Genomic DNA, 20,915 nt, shown 5'->3' with positions numbered 1-20,915 from the left:
ATTATTTGTTTATTTTCATGTTATGAACCTTAGATAGTCGTGATGTAGAACCAATGGTTTCATATTATAGTTTCTAAGCGGATAATAGTTATAAAAAAAAATTTGTTTGAGACAAATAATTTTACTACAATTTGGTCGATAGTGAAAGAAACATTAAGAAAAATAATATTTTAACTTCCAAAAAAAATAGATATTTCAGTTGTGGTAAATACTTAGTTATAAGGTGCTCACGTCAATATGCACATGTATGTGTATGTAAAAGTATATAAAAATGGTTGATAAATATATGAAGATACTGTTAATTAATATTAAATGACTTTTTTAAAAATAATACATGAAAATTAAAAAAATTAAAATGAAATTATTTAAAAACAAAAATATTTTAAAATTTATATATATAATATATAACTTATATATAATTCTTTAAATATATGTATATATATGCATATAACGGATCAAATTGGATATACGTTCCTATAAATATTGATATTTGTGATTTGCTTTTTTTTATGGATATTGCATTTTAATATTTGATTTACTTCGTAGATTAATGGATATACGTATTTTTTTGTTCGAATCAAAACGGATAAAGAATTAAATGAAAATTTATGAATAATTTGTTCAGCTCTATTCGTAAATACTAAAAATAACGTAAAGAAAAACCATGCATGTGAGTTTTTTATTAAGAAAACGTAAAGTACACAGTGTGAATATATTTATGTAGAGTTTGACTGAGAAGCTCTCTATATGTAACATGTGTCCTCATTTATTACAATGTTTCTATACGTGATATGTGTCCAGTTTAGTGTGAATGTATTTATTACAATATTTATCCTTTAATATATAAGGGATAAGACAGATAAATAATATTAAAACACACATGACAGTTTTTTAAAGAATGTCGTGTATTCATTCATAGACGCTAATTAGATATTTAAAAAACTGTCATGTGTGTAACCTTTTTAAACAAACCCCATCTCTTGCATGCATGTAACCTTTTTTTTTTCTTCCATTAAAACGCCTGCGATAAAATAGAAAACAAACTTCACTGAGTAAGAAAACCATATGTAACTCATCTCTGCATTCTAAGTCATTCACATTCTTATAAAAATGATCCAATGATTTAACTTGCGGCCAAATATGATTATCTTAAGAACAATCGAATGAACAGCATGGAAAAATATCTGTTTCAACATATAGTTCAGACATGAGTATCTTAGAAATGTCCATTGTTCCATTCTTCTTAAACGGCTGACACAGTAATAACCTAAACAAGTAAACATGATCATCCTAGTCCCTAGAATGGTTATATATTTGTTTCAGCATAAATTGCAGACACACCAATATGTTCTACATGTACATTGTTCCATTATTCTAAAAACACTCAGACAATAATAACCTAAACATGATCAACGAACAAGATAGTAAGGTTTAATGTTCCGAGCAATATATCTTTAAGAACGAAAGCTATGTTGTATAATGTTCAATCTTTATTCATATAGCGTTCTAATATATCATGATGATAAAATATCATGATGATCATTAGGAAGATCATCAACGAAATAGAAAAATCATTGTTCCATTGTTTAAATTGGAGACATACGAACCATCAATATTAATGTTCATGCTAAATCTGTTTGATGATATTTTTTAATAATATGCTTCTATATATTCTGTGTGTCCATAGGGTAATTCGTTGTCTTTTGCTCAGTCTGGAGCATTTAATTCGTGTTCCAGGGGTTCAAGACCATTGAAGTTCAAATGAAGATGAAGACAGTTTTTAAATATCTAATTAGCGTCTATTAATAATAATAACTAAGGAATATTACAAAAGAATCAAATATGGATGCAATTTATTGGTCCAACTATCTAGAAATTGATTCTTTCAATAGTTAATGTGATCGTATATTCAAAAATATGAAATTCAATCAAATATAGAAGAACTTTAAATGCTAAATTTTTTTAAAAAATGATCAACTTCGTTTGCACGCTTAATTGAAACTCGACTTATTTTTCTATTCATATTTGGTAAGCTCTTCGTGTGTGCATCAAGACAAAGTTTAATGTTCTCTACATTTGCCAAACTTTTAGGCTTAATTGTGGGAACTATTCTCCTCATATCTTACATTCACTACCTAAATATTATTATTAATGATAGTTATAATTTTTATTGAGTCTAAGACTGCATACGACTACTATTTAAACAAATCTTTTAAGGTTTATTTTTCATAGAGTCATTCTTGGGTTCACTCCCTAGGGTGAACCTCTAGATTCACCAACCAATAGGATTTCATTATTTCAAATTCGATATCTTTTAAAAAAGGAAACAAAATATTCTCAAATTATATTATGTTTTTAAAATAAAAAAAGATAATAGTTACAAAAAAAGAATTAAAAAAAAATATTTTTAATGTTCTCAACAAAATACTAAACCCTAAATCCTAATCCCTAAACCCTAAATCCTAAACCATAAACCCTTGGATAAACCCTAAACCCTTGGGTAAATCCTAAACCCTTGGGTAAATCCTAAACCCTTGGGTAAACCCTAAACCCTTGGGTAAACCCTAAACCCTTGGATAAATCCTAAACTCTAAATAAAAAACACTAAAACCCTAAACGCTTGAATGTTTTAGTGTATAGTGATTTTGATTTAGAGTTTTGGATTTATCCTAGAGTTTAGGGTTTATCCAAGGGTTTAGGGTTTAGGATTAAAGGTTTAGGGATTAGAATTTAGGGTTTAGGGTTTAATGTTATGCTGACGACGTAAAATATTTTTTTTTGTAATTATTACTGTTTTTTTTTTACTTTATAATTTTAAAAACATAATATAATTTGACAATATTTTGTTTCCTTTTTAAAAGATATCGAATATAAAATAAAAGAATCCTATTGGTTGGTGAACCTAGAGGTTCACCCTAGGGGGTGGACCTAAGAATAAGTCTTTTTCATATACTCTCAACACACAGTGTTTAGCAAATACACCAATTTTGTTTCTTGATTTTGTTCTATAATAGATGACTTTATAAATAACAATTTATATTTTCAGAACTCCAATCACTACAAGAAAACATATTTTTTACGAGAGCAATATACGTTGTAAATTCGTCGTAAACGGGGTGTTACGACGAATTAACCTCGAAAGACGTTTCATCGTAAAACATTCGTCGTAACGGAGGTTTCGTCGTAAATGACTTGAAATATATTCCTCGTAAAGCGCAGGGCATCGTTTCGTCGTAAACGAGACGTAATATTTCGTGGTAAACTCCACGTAACGGTTTCGATGTAAAGCAGAAGTAAATACTTTCATTGTAAAGAACACGTAAACTTTTCGATGTAAAACCTTTGTAAATCTTTCGATTTTATATAATCGTAAACATTTACGTGGAGTTTACATCGATTCTTATTAATATATAATAAATTTGAATCTCTTTTTAACCTCAAATATAAATTTGAATTTATTTAAAATTCAGAATTTAAAATAATTTTAATTTTAAAACGAAATATGAAAATAAAAAAACATATTTAAAAAAAGCATTTTAAAGTCATACAATAATATTTAAATTCATAATACAAACCGAAATATAAAAAAAACTACATATCATCGAAGTAGTCGGTGGGGTTGCTCGGCTGTTGACGGGTTGGATCGGACTCTTGGGGATCTCGTACTGGCAACCCAAGAGCGGCTCGTCTCTCACTCAACATTCTCTGCATAACCGGGTTTCCCATGGCCATCACGTCTAGCAAATCCTCAAGAGAGTCTAAACGAACCTGTTGACTATCCATTCGAGCTTTCATCTGAGAAGTCTCTTCATCCCGTCTCGAAGTGTATGACGAAGTTGCCCTTGCAACTTCGTTAACAGAGCCTATACCGACTATTTGTCCCTTCTTTTTAGGAGCCACCTATAAAATTAAAACATATATTAATATAGTTAATTATGTTAAAATATTAAAAATAATGTAAACAAAAATTTTAAGTTGTACCTCTTCGAAGATTCTGTCGGCGTCTTCGGTGGACAATGTGATGGGTAATCCATCGGGAGACTCCTCGGTTAGTTGCGTCTCCCGTTCTTCAATCCGAGAAGCCACTGCTTGGAAGAGTTTCTCAGATGCAGGATCCACAAAAACTCCGTCGGATGTGGCGTGAGTCATCTTGAATAGGCCAGACATAGATGGTAAGATTCCCGTCTTCTCGTACTACAAAAAAAAAATTAAATTAAATATTAAAAATTAAATTAATTGAAAATTTTAAAATAAATATTTAAAACAAAACTTACAGCTTCTAGACGGATTCATGCATGAGGTTTTTGTCCGGTTCTATGAAGCATGGGCAAATGACCATCTTTATCCTTCGTTCTTCGAGAAGCCGAGCACGAATTGGCCTTTTTGATTGAAGAGGGGTGCTGCCAATAGGCGATGAGGCCATCCCACACATCCTTCGTGAGCTCAGTGGGCTTTCCCTCATACCCGTAGATCTTCCACTTGTCCTTCCAATCGGAGACTGTGTTGCAGAGGCGGATCTTTGCCTTTGCAACGAATTCCGCCTTCACCCTCTCGGTGATTCCCAAAGACCAATGCCACTTTTGCTGAAACACAAATTTTTTGAAGAAATTATAATTAATAATAAATATTTAAAAAATATATATATATATTTAAAAGTTAAAATTTAATTAAATTTAAAAATCTTACCGCAAAACATTTAAACCAAGTGATCTTAATGTGATTTGGTGTCTTGCTCCAGTTCGAATATGCCCCGTCGTAATAACCCTTAATCGTTTTCGAAACGCTCTGGCTAACACGGTTGTTAGCCCCAAACCTAAAAAAAAAAAATATAACCGTTAGAAAATAAAAATAATTTAAATTTAATGTAATAAAAATTAATAACTTACCAATAAGTTCCTCGGGGTCTAGAACATCCAAACCCTCCCGACCAGGCTGGGCAAGCAAATCCTCCACCGTATATCTCGCGAATGGGGCATATGAAGGAACACACAAATCTGGATGAACTGCACCTTCTGGGACAGGCTGAGGTGCAGCCGCTGGAGGAGGAGGTGGAGGCATCTGCGGTGGAGGAGGAGGACTCCAAGCAACTCTCTGAGAAGGCTGAGAGCCTGGAACTGCATCGGAAGACGATGGACCGGAAGAAGATGTACCGGAACCATCGCCAAACAACTGGGCATAACTAGGTGCTGCTGATTTTCTCCTAGGAGCCATCTAAAAAAAATTAAAATAAATTTAATCAATTACGACATAATTAAAAAATTATTCTGTTACCTAACTAATCATCTAAACTAGTATTCCGTCACCTAACTAATCGCCTAAACTAATTACCTAACTAATCACCTAAACTAATTACCTAACTAATTAATCACCTAAACTAACTTTTTGAAAAAAAAGAGAGAGAAGAGAGAGTTTACCTTAGAGGGAGAGCAAAGGAGTTTGGGAGGAATGAACAAGGTAGCCTCGCTCTCGGCGTCTCATTATATAGATAACGATTCGTCGTAAACGCGACGTAATATTACGACGAATTTACCAGGTCCGCGTTTTTCTATTTACGACGAAATTACCAAGCCCGTGTTTTTTTATTTACGACGAAATTACGTTGAATATGTTTACCAGGCTTTCAGATATTATTAATAATTTTGAAGACAAAGAAGAAAGGTTGAAGTATTATTTCAGATATTCTTATCCATTATGTTGAGTTTTGTTAAAAGTTTCTGGTTTTATGTATTTATATTAATGTGGCAAAGATACTTTATGGAAGTTTTATTTTGGGTCCAAAAAAGGTTGCTTTCAGTCTTATGTTTTTTTGCAAGACAAACTTTTTTTTTTTGGCAACTTTGCAAGACAAACTAAATTTACTTTGTTAGGGTAAAACTTCGTAAACATATATAACGCCCTTTTTCAAAAAAAAAAAAAAAAACTTCGTAAACATATATATACACAACTAGGTAGTAAATCTGACACTAACATAACTAAAAAGCCCAAAAATATGTTACGGGTTGTACCTAATTCACAAGTCTGATAATACAAAACCGTATTTACTAACTAAAATGTAAATAAAATTATTATTTTTTCTTTGAACTACGGTAGAAAAATTATATTTATACTTTTACCCTGCGCCTTGCGCAGGTCTAGTTTACGTTATTTAAAATTCAACCAAATCAGAAAAAGATAAGTGATATTGATATTCAGTTCTTGTTGGACAAATTAATTAAGCCCAATGGCTTTAATAAATATTGGCAAATGATGAAAAGAAATGGGCATGGGGTGTAATTACAAAACCCTTTAATGACTTTAATGAAGGGATTTAGAAACATCCCACATCCGTCACATGAGGCAAAAACGAGCAGTATATATTAGTCTACACACTTACAATAGATTAAATGGCTCTGAGGAAGAGAGAGCTCCCCATGCGTGCCGCCGATGTCCGGCTAGTTCGGCTTGGGCTTGGATCTTGGTGGAAGGCTTCCGGCCTAATAAGAACGCAAGTATAGTTTGTCTATAAAATAAAAACGTCATACATTTTATCCTCTCGAATTTTTTAAACGAGATAAGAGAGTCTTGGGAATACGTTTTCGAAACTCAACTTCTCGTGATCTAATTTCCGCCCACGTGCAGCAACTATTGCGGGAAGTGTCTCTCGTTCTTCTCTTTAAATAAACCTGTCGTTCTTCTCTTTAAGTAAACCCGACTCTCTTCATTCATTAAAAAAAAAAACACACCGTAAACAACAGTAAAAAATCTCCTAGCGTAAGTCTAGAGAGTGTTTCGTAGATAATAGTTCGTAGAGGTTCTTCACGAGTGCCCGTGAACCTAAAATGGTTTTATCCGGGGATTCATATTCGTACAAATCTGTCGCACTAACGGAGTGAATAATAAGAGTTAAGGAAAGAGATTCGTCTCGACGTCATTGTTTCATTTTTTGTTTCGGTTTTAGAATCGTCTATTTTCCTTAACATTGTCTTTTATTATATCGTATGTATCGATCCGGTAATTCGGCTTCAACAATCTTAACTCTTATTCGAATTATGTCTAAAGCTTCAATCAGGTTGAAAAACGATTTATAAAACGGTTTATAAAGTTTCAATCAGGTTCAAGGATTATAAACGGTTGTTCGAACGACGTTAGCGATTTGCTTTTAGCACTTTCGCGAAACGTTTCTTACTTACCTCATAACGATTTGCGTTATGCTTTCTAACACTACCGCGGAACGTTTCTTACTTATTTCATAACGATGTTTGCGATTTGTTATATGCTTATCCATGAAACGGTTCTTAGTTCTTCTGTAAATAGGTTTGCGATTTTCTTATAGCATCTTCCGCGAAGGATGGCGTAGTGAGGGTCAGAGGCTAGGGTCGGGTTTTGGGTAGGGATGCTTTTGTAGTCGATTTTCCTCTTTTCAGATCTCCGGCGTTTTTTTTATTGGCGGCGTGTGGCTTTTGTTGGAGACTATTTCGACCTGGATCTGCTCGTCTACCAGCGTTTCATGTCTTCTGTTGTCCGGCGGAGTGCTACGGTGGTGCGTGCTTCTTCCTTCACACTAGGCGTCTCGTCGAACAGGGTTCACGGAGTTCGTTGTGCAGTAGGTACGGCGAGGTTCTTCCTCAATGGTGTGCTTTAGTTGTTTTACATCTTCGTCTTGTAGCATTCTGTTAGCCTCTCCTTTGGCCACACACAACTTGGATGTCGTTTCGAAGTCGTATATGGCTTTGATTCTCTCTGTATTCATGGAGCTCCTACTTGTCCTCCCCTTTCCATGGCGCTCTACCTTGGCGTTGGTGGTGGTTTGCGTCTCTTGATCCGACAAGCACTTGGGTCCTCTTTCGGCTGCTCTTCATGTACCGCGTTTGCTTCGGTTCCGTTTGCAAACCGGTCAGACCCCTGGTTCTTAGAGTCTATCCATGTTCGAGTCTCTCCATTCCGCGTTGTTTGATCTCATCATTCCAGTTCTGAAGTCAGTCGCTTGCGTGCTGCCTTTGGTGGATGGGCTCTTTCGAGTTGCTCAGAGGATCCCGAATGTTGGTGTGGAGTTGTTGTTGCCTTCATCCCCTTTTGTTTAGGTCTTTTGCGCTTGCGTCCTTGGTGGCATTTGCATCCAATAAATGCTCGGTTTCAGTGTGATGCGGTCTTGGCCTCTGGCGTGGCTGTGTGTTCGGGTGGCGGATGCTCGGAAGTCCTTCTCAAGTAGTTTTTGGCCGAGCCTATCATAAAGAGTAGATCATCGGCGAGGTCAAAATTACCGGGTTCTATCTCTCGATTTAACTGCGGCGCTTCTTTTTGCAGCAAGCGATGGTTCGGATCAGTTGAAGCCTCGGGATAGCGACATGTTTGTTGTATTTGGTCTCTGTTGCGTTTAGATCGTGTATGTGTTTAGATTTTTTTTGATGTTCTCTGTTTCTTGTCGTCTTTGCAACTCTGTCAAAACTATGAAAGTTGGTAATAATATTTTAACATTTTTACTAAAAGAAAATAAAAGGACGAGAGAAGTTTGACTAACGAAGAAATGATTAGTCTTTATAACAAAAAAGTGATTACGGAGGATCAGGGTTTCATTTATTATTTATAGACTTTGGTTATTTTCTTTTTATGTGTTTAAATGATCCGAACTTTTTTCTTTTTTGAAAGTATTAATTGATCTGTTAATTTCCATTTTTCGATTTAATATCGGCGTTGGGGACTTTTATTTGTCGAAGCTGAGATTTGTTTGCTCGTAACAAAAAATTTCCGAGTCTCTATAAAAAGGGAATGACCAAACTACTCCTTTACTATATCTCATGATTGCTGTCAGATTGCAGTCAGATACCAAAGCGATCTTAAATGCAGATTTGGGGATTAATCTGTCTTGGTTTTCTCCCGTCCACCCACCTTCGCCGCAGGTGAGTCTTCCTTCGTTGCCCCTTTTCTGTATGAATTTATACTATCTATCTGATTGGCTGACCCCATGAATGTGACTTACGTACCTAATTGCAATTCGATCAGTCTTCCAACGAATTATGTTTAGTGATTTTTATCTTATAATAGTTGCAGGCTATGTTATTAGAAACAAAACGAATTTACAGACTTCTTCCGGATTTGTCTTAGAGAAATAAAATACTGTTGCTGTTTGAGTATTTTAGTTAGTTTTTGCGACAATCTAATTCTAATGTTGTGGTGGTAATTTGTTCAGAGACTTGTATGAAGGTTGCCTTTCCATTATACGTCTTTTTCTCTCTTTTTTAAACAATCGATACACTATCTTTTACCTTGCCTATGTTTGCAGAGAAGGGAGCAATGATCACCAATCTTCTTTCAGCTAAAGCACTCATCTTCATCTGTATAGGGTGTCATATCATCTTGTGGAAGACAAGGTTTAACCACTAAACTGAGAGATGAATCGTTTCACAGAAATATGTATGGACAGAGCATAACACAGTTTAGTCACTACAAAACATTCAATTCAGAACAAAAGAGTTAAACTCACAAAAGGGTAGATTCCCCATGTAACAGCTACACAAGAGATCATCAAAGAGTACGAACCAATTAACACTAAAACTGTTTTCTCTTCTTGTACCACTCCCTACGAACGTACAGACAAACCTAAATTTGGAAATCAAACATCAAATCAATCAGTCTTAAATTCTCCAAACAAATGTTTCCCTAACACCATTAAGATTTTTGTGGACGTGTCACATCACAGCTTCTACATTCCTGCAGCTATCTCTTGGACCTCCTCGATTGCTGAAACTGCTATCTTCAGCTTATCTGCAGCCTGCTTCACTTTCTTTTGCTGCAACAATACATTCATTCAAAACAATTATCATGACACAGTTTTTCTTCTTTCCTTTTCAACTAGTCAAATGATCATTCATTTCCCTCCATCTTATCTTCTAAGCGAAACTACACAATCTAAAATCATGATAAATATGTTTCCTAGTTATCTTTTGTGATCCCACACTAACATATAATGTGTAAACCAAACTGATGAAAATGCATATTGTAAACCAATATCACTATAGAAGCAAACTGGTGATGGTTGACTTACTAAGAGTGCGGCTTTCTTCTTGAGCTCTCTTGGGTCTGATGCTCCCTGCCCAGTATATAAACAGTTGTATAAGCATAATAATATGGTACATAAACTAAATGGTTGTAGGTACATTGACTCATATGAGATAAATAACGACTTGCCAAATATACCAAGCACTTGCATTTTCAGATAGATTATACAACAAACAAAAAAAGCTTTAGGAAATCTAATAAGATTACACTAACCAAATATGCACATCTTTTCAAAGTCTCTATACTACACACTTAAAAGAAACAGTCAAAAATAACCAAAAACTTAGTAATATACGACTTTTCTCTAAGCAATTTGGACGCATTAATTTTTTTTTTTTGGTAAAATGGTAAATACGAAGGTGTTTTCACCTCTTTACCGGGAACCCAAGCACTGTAAATAGTCTCTCTTAACCGTGAGTTGAACCCAAGTGACAGAAGTTATAGCCGCAACCCCTTTACCACTAGGCCAACTCAACGTTGGTTAGGCGCATTAATTAATAAAGACAAGGATGTAAAAGAGAAGTTACATTCTTTGGCCTGCCCACAGTCTTCTTAGCAACAGGTTCAGATTTAGGTTTCCGTCCACGTTGTTTCTTAGCTGGAGCTGCCACATCATCTTTCTTTGGCCTCCCACGCTTCCTAGATCCATCTCCAGCCGTGACCTGAGGCTCCGTCGCACGCACAGTGTTCGACCTCCTTGGCCTACCTGCTGCCGCAGGCGCAGTCGCAACAGCTGCTGTAGCTAGGTTTCTTTTCGGGCGACCGCTTGGTTTCCTAGCCGGCTGAGCTGCTGAAACGGCACCGTCCTGAGAGTCGGATTTGGACTTCGGCGGTCGTCCACGGCCGCGTTTCTGAGAATCAGTAGCAGCGGGTGAGCCGGCGGCATCGGATCTTGGAGCTTCGGGACCAGTTCCGTGAGACGCGGAAGGAGTTCTAGCTGTTTTCGCCATGAGGAATCTAAGATTCGAATCAGAGAAAAAGCGGGTCAACGGAAGCGGACTTCAAAGAATACTAAACTAATAAACAATACAAACTCGATTCCGCTTAAAAACCTTGAAGAACTCTTAAAGATCCAGGGATGAACAACAGTAAGTAAAGCTAGGGTTTCGCAATGCACGTACCTTGTTTGTTTCACCTAAGGACGCGAGTGAGTGATACTGAAGAACGCTTGGCGAAGAAGAAAGAGTAGAGATGACGTGTGACGGTTACAAGGTAGCCACACTATGGCTCGAGCTTGGAGAGCAAAACGAACGACCCTGAGATTCTGAATCTGTTGGGTTGGGTCCACCTGGTGTCCTTCTTTTTATGTTATCAACAAATCTTGTTTTTTTTTCTTTCTCGTTTACCGAATTAATTTTACAGATTTTTAGGTAATGAAAAATGGTCAAACAGAATTTACCAAATAAATCCCCATAATGATATTATATATTTTTTATTGTTGTAATAATTAGCAACTAGAGCTTGATCCGCGCATCTGTACAGATGTTTATTTTTATTTTTAAAAATAAATATTTATTTGTATAAATGATAATCTATATTTTAAAATTTGTCCGTTTAAATAATTGTCTAATATGATCTTTTTAAATATGTTTATTTTATAAACGATCAATTGTATCAGTAATATTTTTTGAATATGATCTGTATATCCGTACAAATGTATCTTTTATGGATCAAATGTACTTTTATTTTTTAAAATATATGGTGCTATATATTTTCTACTTCCAGCATTTATCATACTAAATTTACATTGGACTACTATTTATATGAAAATATATGTAACATAATATATTTATATATTGATCTATATATTATATAAATCGTTCTTTTTATGTGACTTTTATTTTAGTTATTACTTATATATAATAAAAATATAATTATATAGCTTTTAAAAAGCTAGGTAGATAATTAAAAAGAAAAAAATCTAAAAGGTAAGTTAATTAACATGTATTTAATTATGATATATATATATATATATTTTGTCATCAAATACAGACCACATATATATATATAATAAAATAGGAAAAGACAAATAATACTAAAAGTTAGATTTATTAATTAATAACTTTAGTGGCATGCTATTGTAAATAATTTGTAAAACTAAGGGGTAGTTTAAATTTATACTCCTCTTTTAATAGATTAGATGTAAAAGAATTTTGTGATTTCTTTTTGCTTTTTTTTTTAAAGAAAACTGAATAACTAAAACTGTAAAATACCCATTTTTTTCAAATTCAAAAATTTTTGGAGGAAAAACAATGGTTGTTTAATGGTTCAAAAGGTGCGAGGGAAGAGTATATCGTTTGCCTCCTCCCTAATTTTGCAGTAATTACTTAAAACCGGATTTCGAATTTTGAAGTCTAAACAAAGCAACCGACATAAGCAAATATTAAACTTAATGATTTATGAGATAGTATCTATAACACAAAAATAAAATTAATTAATTTTATTTTTACAAAAAAAAAATTATATTTAACATTTAAAATCCTTAAATTTATAGGCAAATAAACCGCGGTTAAACCTCTAGTTGACATAAAGAGACGCAAGAACAATCATAGAAGCGGAGAAGTGAAGATAAAAATTACGTAACGTTTATTAGAAACATGAACTCCTACAAGGCTAAGGGCATGACTGGTTTTCCCGCTACCACCCGCAAACGCAGCTTTTGCGGTTGGTAGCGGTTGTTGGCGTTTTGCAACAATCGCTCAAACCGTTCCAAACCGCTCCAAATCGCTCCGAACCTCATAAATTCAAAAGCTGGTTCCAGCTAGCGTTTGCGGTTGCGGGCGGTTGCGGAAGGATAAAAAAAATTTCTTTTTTTCCAAAACAATATAAATACAAAAATAAAAATATTCAATAAAAAAATTAAATTAGAATTATAAAAATGCTAAAATATATCTATTAAATTTTAATTAATATTATAAAACTTTAAAATAAAAATATTTTCTATATTTTTAAAAAAATTAAACTATAACTTTCTAAATATAACTTTTATATTTATTATAATATTATTATTTTTGATATTTTTATAATTGTATAAAATGTAAATATTGTTAATTTATTATTTAACCGCTGTTGCACTTGGTAGTTAACTAGTCATAAGTATCCCGCAAACACACCAATTTTTAACCGCAGAACCAGTCGTACAAATCTCTTAAAACCGCTAGAAACCGCAACCACCCGCATCCGCAAACTCCCGCAACCGCAACCGCAACCGCTGCGGTTAAACCAGTCAGGCCCTAAGAGACCAAATAAAATAAGCAAAACAGAGTCTAAGAAACATGAGGGAACAAAGCAAAAGCCTACACAGATACGGACCCTGGAAAAACAGAGAGATGGTACATGAACAATGGCAACATCCTAATCACTTTACAGACATTACCCTACCTCTCCTTGTTGTTTGGTTAGAGACACAGTCATCATCATTTTTCTCTGTTTTCTCTCCTCCAAACACCCTTAAGATTAAAAAAATCCATGGAACACACGACGAACAAACTCACCACCACTTGCTAGCTTTTACAAAGTTGTGCCAAGGCGGCTCTTTTCAGAACAGAGCTTCTTGCATAGCCTCTGCTTCTGTCTGCACCTGCCCTTGTCCATGTCCGTCGGGCTGGGGTTCATTTTCAAAGTATAGTTCATCTGGCTGCACGTCTTCCATGTAGCGTGGCTCCTCTGCTGTCTCCCTTTTTGTTACCGTTAGCTCTTCCAAGTCATGTATAGCTTGAACCACAGCTTGATTATCACTTCCTCCGACCTCAGCTTTCAACACATTAACAATTTCCTTAGCTTTCTCTTGCTGCATAAACAAGAGAAGACCAGAAGCAGCCTAAGCATGGAAAATTATAAGGAAATGAAACCAGGATAAGTATCACACAGGACTTACAAACAATTCAAACTTCTTCTTGAGTTCACCAAAGCTAATATCTTGTTGTCCGGAAGCACCCTTTGAAGCAGCATTCTGTGTTTGAAAAATGCAAGATAATTAAGATAACTCATCTATACATGATACATAAACAAATTCTAGAGGATAGTCAACAATACTAACGAGTTTGAAACACACAAAAGTCTTGAACTTTGATTAAATAACAAAGATTTATCCTTTTTAAAATGTTGATGGACGGTTTGTGCATTTTCCTAAGTAATTCTAAACAATTATTACAAGCAAAAGCGAGCCACTGATAACCAAACAGAGAGAAATCTTAAAATAATAAATAGTACACCAAAAACAAACAAACAAGGAGAGATACGAACGTGACATTCAGAGTGGAAAGTGACATTTATTCACAAGACCAAACAAAAGTTCTAACTTTAAACTTAAACATCAAGATCTATAATAGTAAGATAGTTTACCTTTCTGGGTCTTCCAGTACGAAAATAGCCTCTCTTTGGCTTCATGGCCTTCCTGATCACACCTCCGATCTTAGGAGGCCGTCCTCGTCCTCTCTTGGCAACCTGCTCTCCCCCACCCTCTGCCTTAGGTGGTGGTGCAACAGAAGAAGCACCTGCGTCAGTTCTCTTCGGTCTCCCTCTGCGTCTAACACCACCGTTAGCAACGTAAGGAAACACCGAAACTGGAGCCGACACCACTGCTGGCTTTCTCTCCCTCCCCGCCGCTCTTCCACTTGGTGGCCGACCTCTTCGCTTCGTAATTTCCTCACCGCCGGGAACGGAAGCCTTCACTGTCGGCAAAGCTCCATCTTTCCTAGGACGACCTGGTGGTCTCTTAACTGGCGGCGGCTGAGCCTGCATCTGTTCAGAAACAACTAACTGGTTCTGTTCCAAGGTGGGTTTTGACTTTGGAGGTCGACCACGACCACGCTTCTGAGTTTGAGTTTGAGTTTGAGGAGCAGAAGTCGCGGCCGGATCAGGTAACTGTTGGGTCTCGTTGAAACCAGATCTGGGAGGTTCAAGAGCAGCAGCTGCGAGTTTGTAAGATTTCTTCACCATGACGAGAACACCACTGTTCTTGAGAGTCCTGAGATGGTGAGTCAGCAAAGAGCCATGAGCAGGAGGTATCCCCGTGTAGAATCTCTCGATGTACCTCGAAATCGCTTGCTTGCTTGACCCGTCTGGTTCGTTCAAAGCAGAGATCGCACTGCAAATCATCTACAGAAATAAAGAACACACATTCAGTCACTGAAAACATAACCCTAGCCAACTCAAAGCTTACTTCGGAGTAATGAGGGTGGTTAACGGATGGATGACAAGGAACTGGCGGCGATGGTTGAAAGAACTGGTTGTTGTTAGCCTGCGCGACGGCCGAGGAGAAGGGGTGTTGGGGAGGGGGGAAAGGGTTGGAGTTGGAGTTGGAGTTGATCAAGGGAGGAAAAGCAGTGAACGGAGGAGGAGGCAGAGAAGGATCCATGGATTTAGAGAGAATACAGAGGAGGAAGAAGAAGAAGGTGATTCTTTAGAGAAATTTGTTTTTTCGTTTTTCTTTTTCTCTTTTAATTTCAACTAAATTAAATTATTGTGCAAGGAAGAGATAAAAAGGTGAAGGTTGCAGAGATATGCAAACGATATGATGGGGAGAGTGAGTGAGTGAATGAAATCTAACCGTTGAAAGTGTCTTTTGGTGCCGTTTTACGACACGGATCGATGACGTGTGCTCTTTGTAATATAAAATTTGAGTTTTGTGTTTCTTTGAACTCTTTTTTTTTTCTGCAACTATTAAACCGTATTAAATTACATATAAACAAATTTCTGTTTCTGATAAATATATTTTTGACTGATAAATTTTTATAAATATATTAATTAATATTCATAAAAATTATAATTTTATGGCTTTATAATTTTTTGAATCAAATTTATTATTGAAGTTTAGAAGATATTATTTCTTATAAAATTAATATATTTCATTTTAAAAAAACATGTTAACATTTTTTCATTTTATGTTTTAAATTTATTAATATTATTTTATTTTATATTTTAATATAAAATATTATTATAGTTTAAATAAATTTCGTCCTATATTTTCATATAACTTGGTACTTTACCAATTTTAATATAAATTTATTTTTCAAAATTGTAAATTATGTAAGTATAAGATAATGCCAATCTTGACTTTACATTTAACAAAAGATCAAATGATTTTAAAATATGAAAATCATAACATTTGACTTATTTTTCATTTAAAATTACATTTGCATTTTTGTAAGACAAGTCATCAATACACAAATTATTGCCTTCCAACTCTCTCATAGAATATCTTTATTAATATAGTCTATTAATAAAGTAGCTCAAATATAATATTATTTAAAGGTTTACAAATATTAAATTAATAACAAGTAGCAAATTTTATAAATTCTCTCAACACTTTTAAAATCTCTTATCTCTTAACTTTTAATTTTATTTGTTTATGATTAAAAACTTGTACCAATAAAAATATCATTAATTCTGAATGAACTCCATTTATTTCATATTTTTTTCTAGATATTTATGCATTATCTTACAATATTATATTTTGTATATTTAAACTACCCAAATGTTGTGCTCGCTGCTACATGTATGGTTTAGTAAACTACCCAAATGTTGTGCTAGCCTTAATTCTTTAGTAAACTTTATTAGAATTCTACACTAACGACAAATTTTAAGATCTAAAAATGTACATATAGAAAATAGCTTATTCTGAAAAATATTTCAAAACTGTTTTTTAACCTAAAATAGTAGCAAAGCAAAAACATAGAGTTTGAATCTATAAATTTAGTACAATATAAACACAAAATACATATTTAAAATGAATAGATGCAAATCTTACATTTTTGGAAAGATGATTTGTAAACTTTGGAAGAGAATATGTGCAAATACTAGCTTTAACTTATAAGTAGACTTCATTACAAGTTTACTCTATCAGCTAATTTTCAGGTCTGAAAAAAATCTGTACATTTAAAAATGTGAAAATTAGCTTTAAATATCAAAAAACTTCAAAAATAGAATTTATAAGATAAATTGCAGTAAAGTAAATGCACATAGTTTGAATCTATAACTTTATTTGAATATAAAAATAAAAAATAAACATTTAAAATTTATAGATCTAAAACTTACATTTTTAGAGGAAAAGATGAAAACCATGAATGATAGTACCTAAGAAAATATTGTGAGAAAGACATGAGAAAATATTAACAATTTAAGCAATTTTTTTTCTTCATATTCAAAGAATTTAGTGAGCAAAAAAGGTGAACTTATACCGTTTGAGTGAGAGAAAAGTAACTTCATATGAATCAGGAGCGCTTCTTCGGATTGGAGGAGCGGACACATGGAGTCTCTCAATCATTGATTGAACAACTTCAAACTTTTAGGAGAATACCTGCTCGAGGTAGTCCATCCTTGTGGATTTTTTTGATGTGGCCGCTTCTTGCATCTCTTCATAGGAATCTGAATCAGAGTCGTCGTCTTATGCATGGTTTGCTTGATTTCCCTATAGTGTCAGTCTCATCAGTCGTTCTCCTTTCAGTGGTGGTGCCCGACGGGTGGTGTTGCCTCCCTCAGACAAAGTTTTGAGGTGTTGCATAGGTCGAACGCGGATTTGGAACCGGTGTCGTTTCTTGCTCATCGAGTGGAGAGCTGAGTTTTCTTCTCAAAGAACTACGTTTTCAGCCTAGAGCTGTGAAAGTTTTTCCTCTCTTTGCTCCAACAGCTTGTAGTGCTCATTCATCGTGTTTTTCAAGACTTGAACCATCTGAGAGATAATCAAGATTATCTGCAAAGGTGTTATTCTCTCCAGCTGTGTGTAACTTGATGACTTAACTTTGCAAGGCTGCAATCTGAGCCCCCAATTCGATTTAAAACAAAGGTTTTGTTATGCTCACTTTCTGTCATCATCATGTAGTCTTGATTACCCTCCTATTTCTATCGCCAAACTGTTAGGGTAAATTCGTGTAGGTATTTTGTTGGCACTACAGAAACGTAAAGCAAGATTACAAGTAGGAAAAGAGCTCAACTATAATTTTTATTGATCTTTAGAGCCAAAACTACACGTTTGGTGTATGAATCCTAGTTCTAGCCGCCTAGCTCTAAGATTTGTGTATTGAAAGTCGATCCCATGTTCTAGGGTTTGTATCCCTTTATATAGGCTGTTCGTAGTTGGAAATTATATTAGAAACTTCCATATTCAGAAATATGTTAGAATCCTCTTTATTAGAAATTTTTCACTTTACCCAGAGACAGGATTGGAGCCGGGTTTGAACCGATAATTCTCTAGGCAAGAATCTGAAGGCTCAAAAACAGGAGTAATACCTTCCTAAATTATTCATTCCCAACACCACCATAGATAGCATAATTACAACTTTTGTTTGTGTTATTAGTTTTGCATTTTCTTTTTCTTTTTGTTAGAATCATGGTTGAATTTTTTTTGTTTATTCTGGGTTAAAGAAAACAATTTTTTATTTGGTAGTTTGGAACTTAGGTAGTGATTGGTGAATTTAGAAAAGACGGATTTCAAAAAAACGCACTGAAAACCACACATAGTTACCAATCAATTAATTCTTTTTGAAAAGGCATTTAAAAAAAACAAAAGAAAACCGCACACACTTTTCAAGACAATAATAATAACAGTCAGGATGAAATACACACTTCAAATCGACCACTCCCGAGACCATGTGGTCCAATAAAAAATGCACCCAGATTTATATATTTTAATAATAAAAACTGTTATATATATCTACTAAATCAGTGTACAATTTCATTATACCAAGAGAAAAAAAGGACGTGAGTTCACTTGCCTGTGAAACATTCATTCACACAGTATTCAAAAGGGAAGAAGTGAGTTATTTATAATCACAAAATATGTAAGTTTGTTGATTTAATTTATAATCACACGTTTGCTGATTTATTATGTTTATATTTAAAATAATTAATTAATCCACATAATAAATCCTAAAATAAAATAACTATAAACTAATAAGTATTTTGTTATCCAATTAATTAAAGGTTAACAAAAAAATGATATTTACTTATAATATAGTGTTTAAAATTATAGTTTATTTAATATAAATTACCAAAATGGGTATTGTTAGTTTAATTTAACTGAATTGCTAAAGTAATAGTTTTGTTTATAAAAAATCCAAATTATAAAACTATTGTTAGTTTAATTTAAGAAAATTGCTAAAGTAATAATTTGTTGGATAACATAATATTTATAGAAACCATAGTTCATTCTGAGTTTATTAAATAATCAGGACCGTATCTATATATTTAATTCAAGTTCTTGTCAATTTTTAAAATATCAGTTTTCCTTCTTTTTCATAAATCTCCATATCTGTTTCTTTTTCTGTAAGTTCTAGACAAATTTCAAATAAAGTCCATTACTTCTTTTATGTATGTTAACACTTTATTCTCATCATAATTAAAATATAAGAACTAACCAATGAATCAAACTAAATGATACCAACGAACATAAGCATTCTTTAAAAATAAAGTGGTTCCAAACCTAAGAGAATGGGATACTGAGCTTACTGAATTTTTATATTAGTTCATTTTTTAACAGCTTATTAATTACAACTTTTGTTTGTGTTATAAGACCATCTCCAATGGTTTACCTCATTTTTTTCCTCAAAATAAAGTAAACTCAAAATGAGTTTGTGATTTGCTCCAATGGTTCCGCTCATTTTCTCCTTAAAATCTTATTATATTCATTTCTCAACTTTTTATATATTGTAAAGAACACCTTTATTTTATAATATTTTAGATTATTCTCACTTATTTTTAAATTATACAATTTAACCAAACTTCAACTTGTAAAAAGCAAATATTTATTACATTAATAAAAGTACATAACAACATACAAAGTAATAGTAGAATTTTACTTAAACAGTACTGTTACTATATTTTTCCCACAAATGATCAATCAATGCATTTTGAAGAGAGAAATGAGCTTCTTTATCCTTGATTTGTCTAAACCGACTCAAAAACTTTTGGAATCGGGTAGTTTCGTCTTCAGCTATTTCAACTTTCAGAGGTGAAACTTCTCTTCCAAGTACAATTGGTGCATCGAGATCACGCTCATCTTCAATTATCATGTTGTGTAAAATTACACAAGTAAACATTATGTCATGAATCACATCTTTTTTCCAAAAACGAATGGGTCCCTTCACAATAGCAAAACGTGACTGGAGAACTCCAAAAGAACGTTCCACATCTTTTCTGCATGCTTCTTGTTGCATAGCAAAATATTTATTTTTAGGACCTACAGGCTCTTGAATAGTTTGCACTATAGTAGACCATTTTGGATATATTCCATCAGCCAAATAATAACCCATATTATATTCTTTTCCTTGAATGACATATTGAGCAGGAGGAGCAATACCTTGAGCAAGATTGGAGAAAAGATGAGAAGATTCTAACACATTGATATCATTATTGGTGCCCAGCATACCAAAATATGCATGTCATATCCAAAGATCATAATCTGCTACGGCTTCAAGAATAATAGTTGGTGATCCGCTACGGCCTGCATATTGTCCTGCCCACGCTGTAGGACAATTTTTCCACTTCCAATGCATGCAATCTAAGCTCCCAAGCATTCCGGGGAAACCTCGTTTCTCACCAATATAGAGAAGCCTGGCAATGTCATTCGGTGTAGGAGACCGTAAGTATTGTTCTGAAAATATCTCCACTATGGCTCGACAAAATCTTTTCATGCTCTCTATTGTTGTTGACTCGCCTATCTTGATGTATTCATCTGCAGCATCTGCTGGTACACCATATGCTAGCATCCGAAACACGGCTGTTACATTTCATAAATTTTTATATCTATCTACAAAATGCCACTCCGTACATGTGGATATAGCCAAGAAGAAGACAAACTTATATGTCTAGTTTATATGCAAATTTCTCAAGATCCAATCACAGGTGCTTATCAAACATCTGATCAGTTCTGGTCTCGTGTG

The 20,915-nt window shown here is 34.1% G+C and overlaps 3 protein-coding genes and 1 long non-coding RNA gene across 5 annotated transcripts; 1 reads left to right on the top strand and 3 right to left on the bottom strand.

The window, feature by feature from the left end:
- Positions 1-4,237: 4,237 nt before the first annotated feature.
- Positions 4,238-5,266, bottom strand: LOC117133883. Its single transcript, XM_033290916.1, has 2 exons — positions 4,687-5,266; positions 4,238-4,583 (listed from the first exon to the last, which is right to left on the bottom strand). The coding sequence occupies exons 1-2, from the start codon at positions 5,209-5,211 to the stop codon at positions 4,290-4,292; spliced, it is 819 nt and encodes a 272-aa protein (XP_033146807.1). The 5' UTR covers positions 5,212-5,266; the 3' UTR covers positions 4,238-4,289.
- Positions 5,267-8,734: 3,468 nt separating this feature from the next.
- Positions 8,735-9,531, top strand: LOC103868673. Its single transcript, XR_632991.3, has 2 exons — positions 8,735-8,876; positions 9,260-9,531. It is a non-coding gene; the product is annotated as an uncharacterized LOC103868673 (long non-coding RNA).
- LOC103868674 (putative DNA-binding protein At1g48610) lies at positions 9,396-12,648 on the bottom strand. 2 transcript variants are annotated; one of them, XM_009146756.3, is made up of 4 exons: positions 11,157-12,648; positions 10,563-10,992; positions 10,022-10,066; positions 9,396-9,766 (listed from the first exon to the last, which is right to left on the bottom strand). In XM_009146756.3, exons 2-4 carry the CDS (start codon positions 10,983-10,985, stop codon positions 9,680-9,682), a joined length of 555 nt encoding a protein of 184 aa, XP_009145004.1. In that variant the 5' UTR covers positions 10,986-10,992; positions 11,157-12,648; the 3' UTR covers positions 9,396-9,679. The 2 variants fall into 2 exon arrangements, with proteins under 2 accessions (XP_009145004.1, XP_033146809.1); XM_033290918.1 differs by having other exon boundaries at positions 9,418-9,766; positions 10,022-10,079; positions 10,558-10,992.
- Positions 12,649-13,252: 604 nt separating this feature from the next.
- LOC103868672 lies at positions 13,253-15,595 on the bottom strand. The gene is made up of 4 exons (XM_018659374.2): positions 15,200-15,595; positions 14,380-15,135; positions 13,913-13,987; positions 13,253-13,825 (listed from the first exon to the last, which is right to left on the bottom strand). Exons 1-4 carry the CDS (start codon positions 15,392-15,394, stop codon positions 13,574-13,576), a joined length of 1,278 nt encoding a protein of 425 aa, XP_018514890.1. The 5' UTR covers positions 15,395-15,595; the 3' UTR covers positions 13,253-13,573.
- Positions 15,596-20,915: the final 5,320 nt, after the last annotated feature.

The sequence above is a fragment of the Brassica rapa genome, chromosome A05 (genome assembly GCF_000309985.2).
Source record: "Brassica rapa cultivar Chiifu-401-42 chromosome A05, CAAS_Brap_v3.01, whole genome shotgun sequence".
Taxonomy (NCBI): Eukaryota; Viridiplantae; Streptophyta; class Magnoliopsida; order Brassicales; family Brassicaceae; genus Brassica; species Brassica rapa.
The sequence above is the reverse complement of the archived record's forward strand: the minus strand, read 5'-3'. Positions and strand labels throughout refer to the sequence as shown.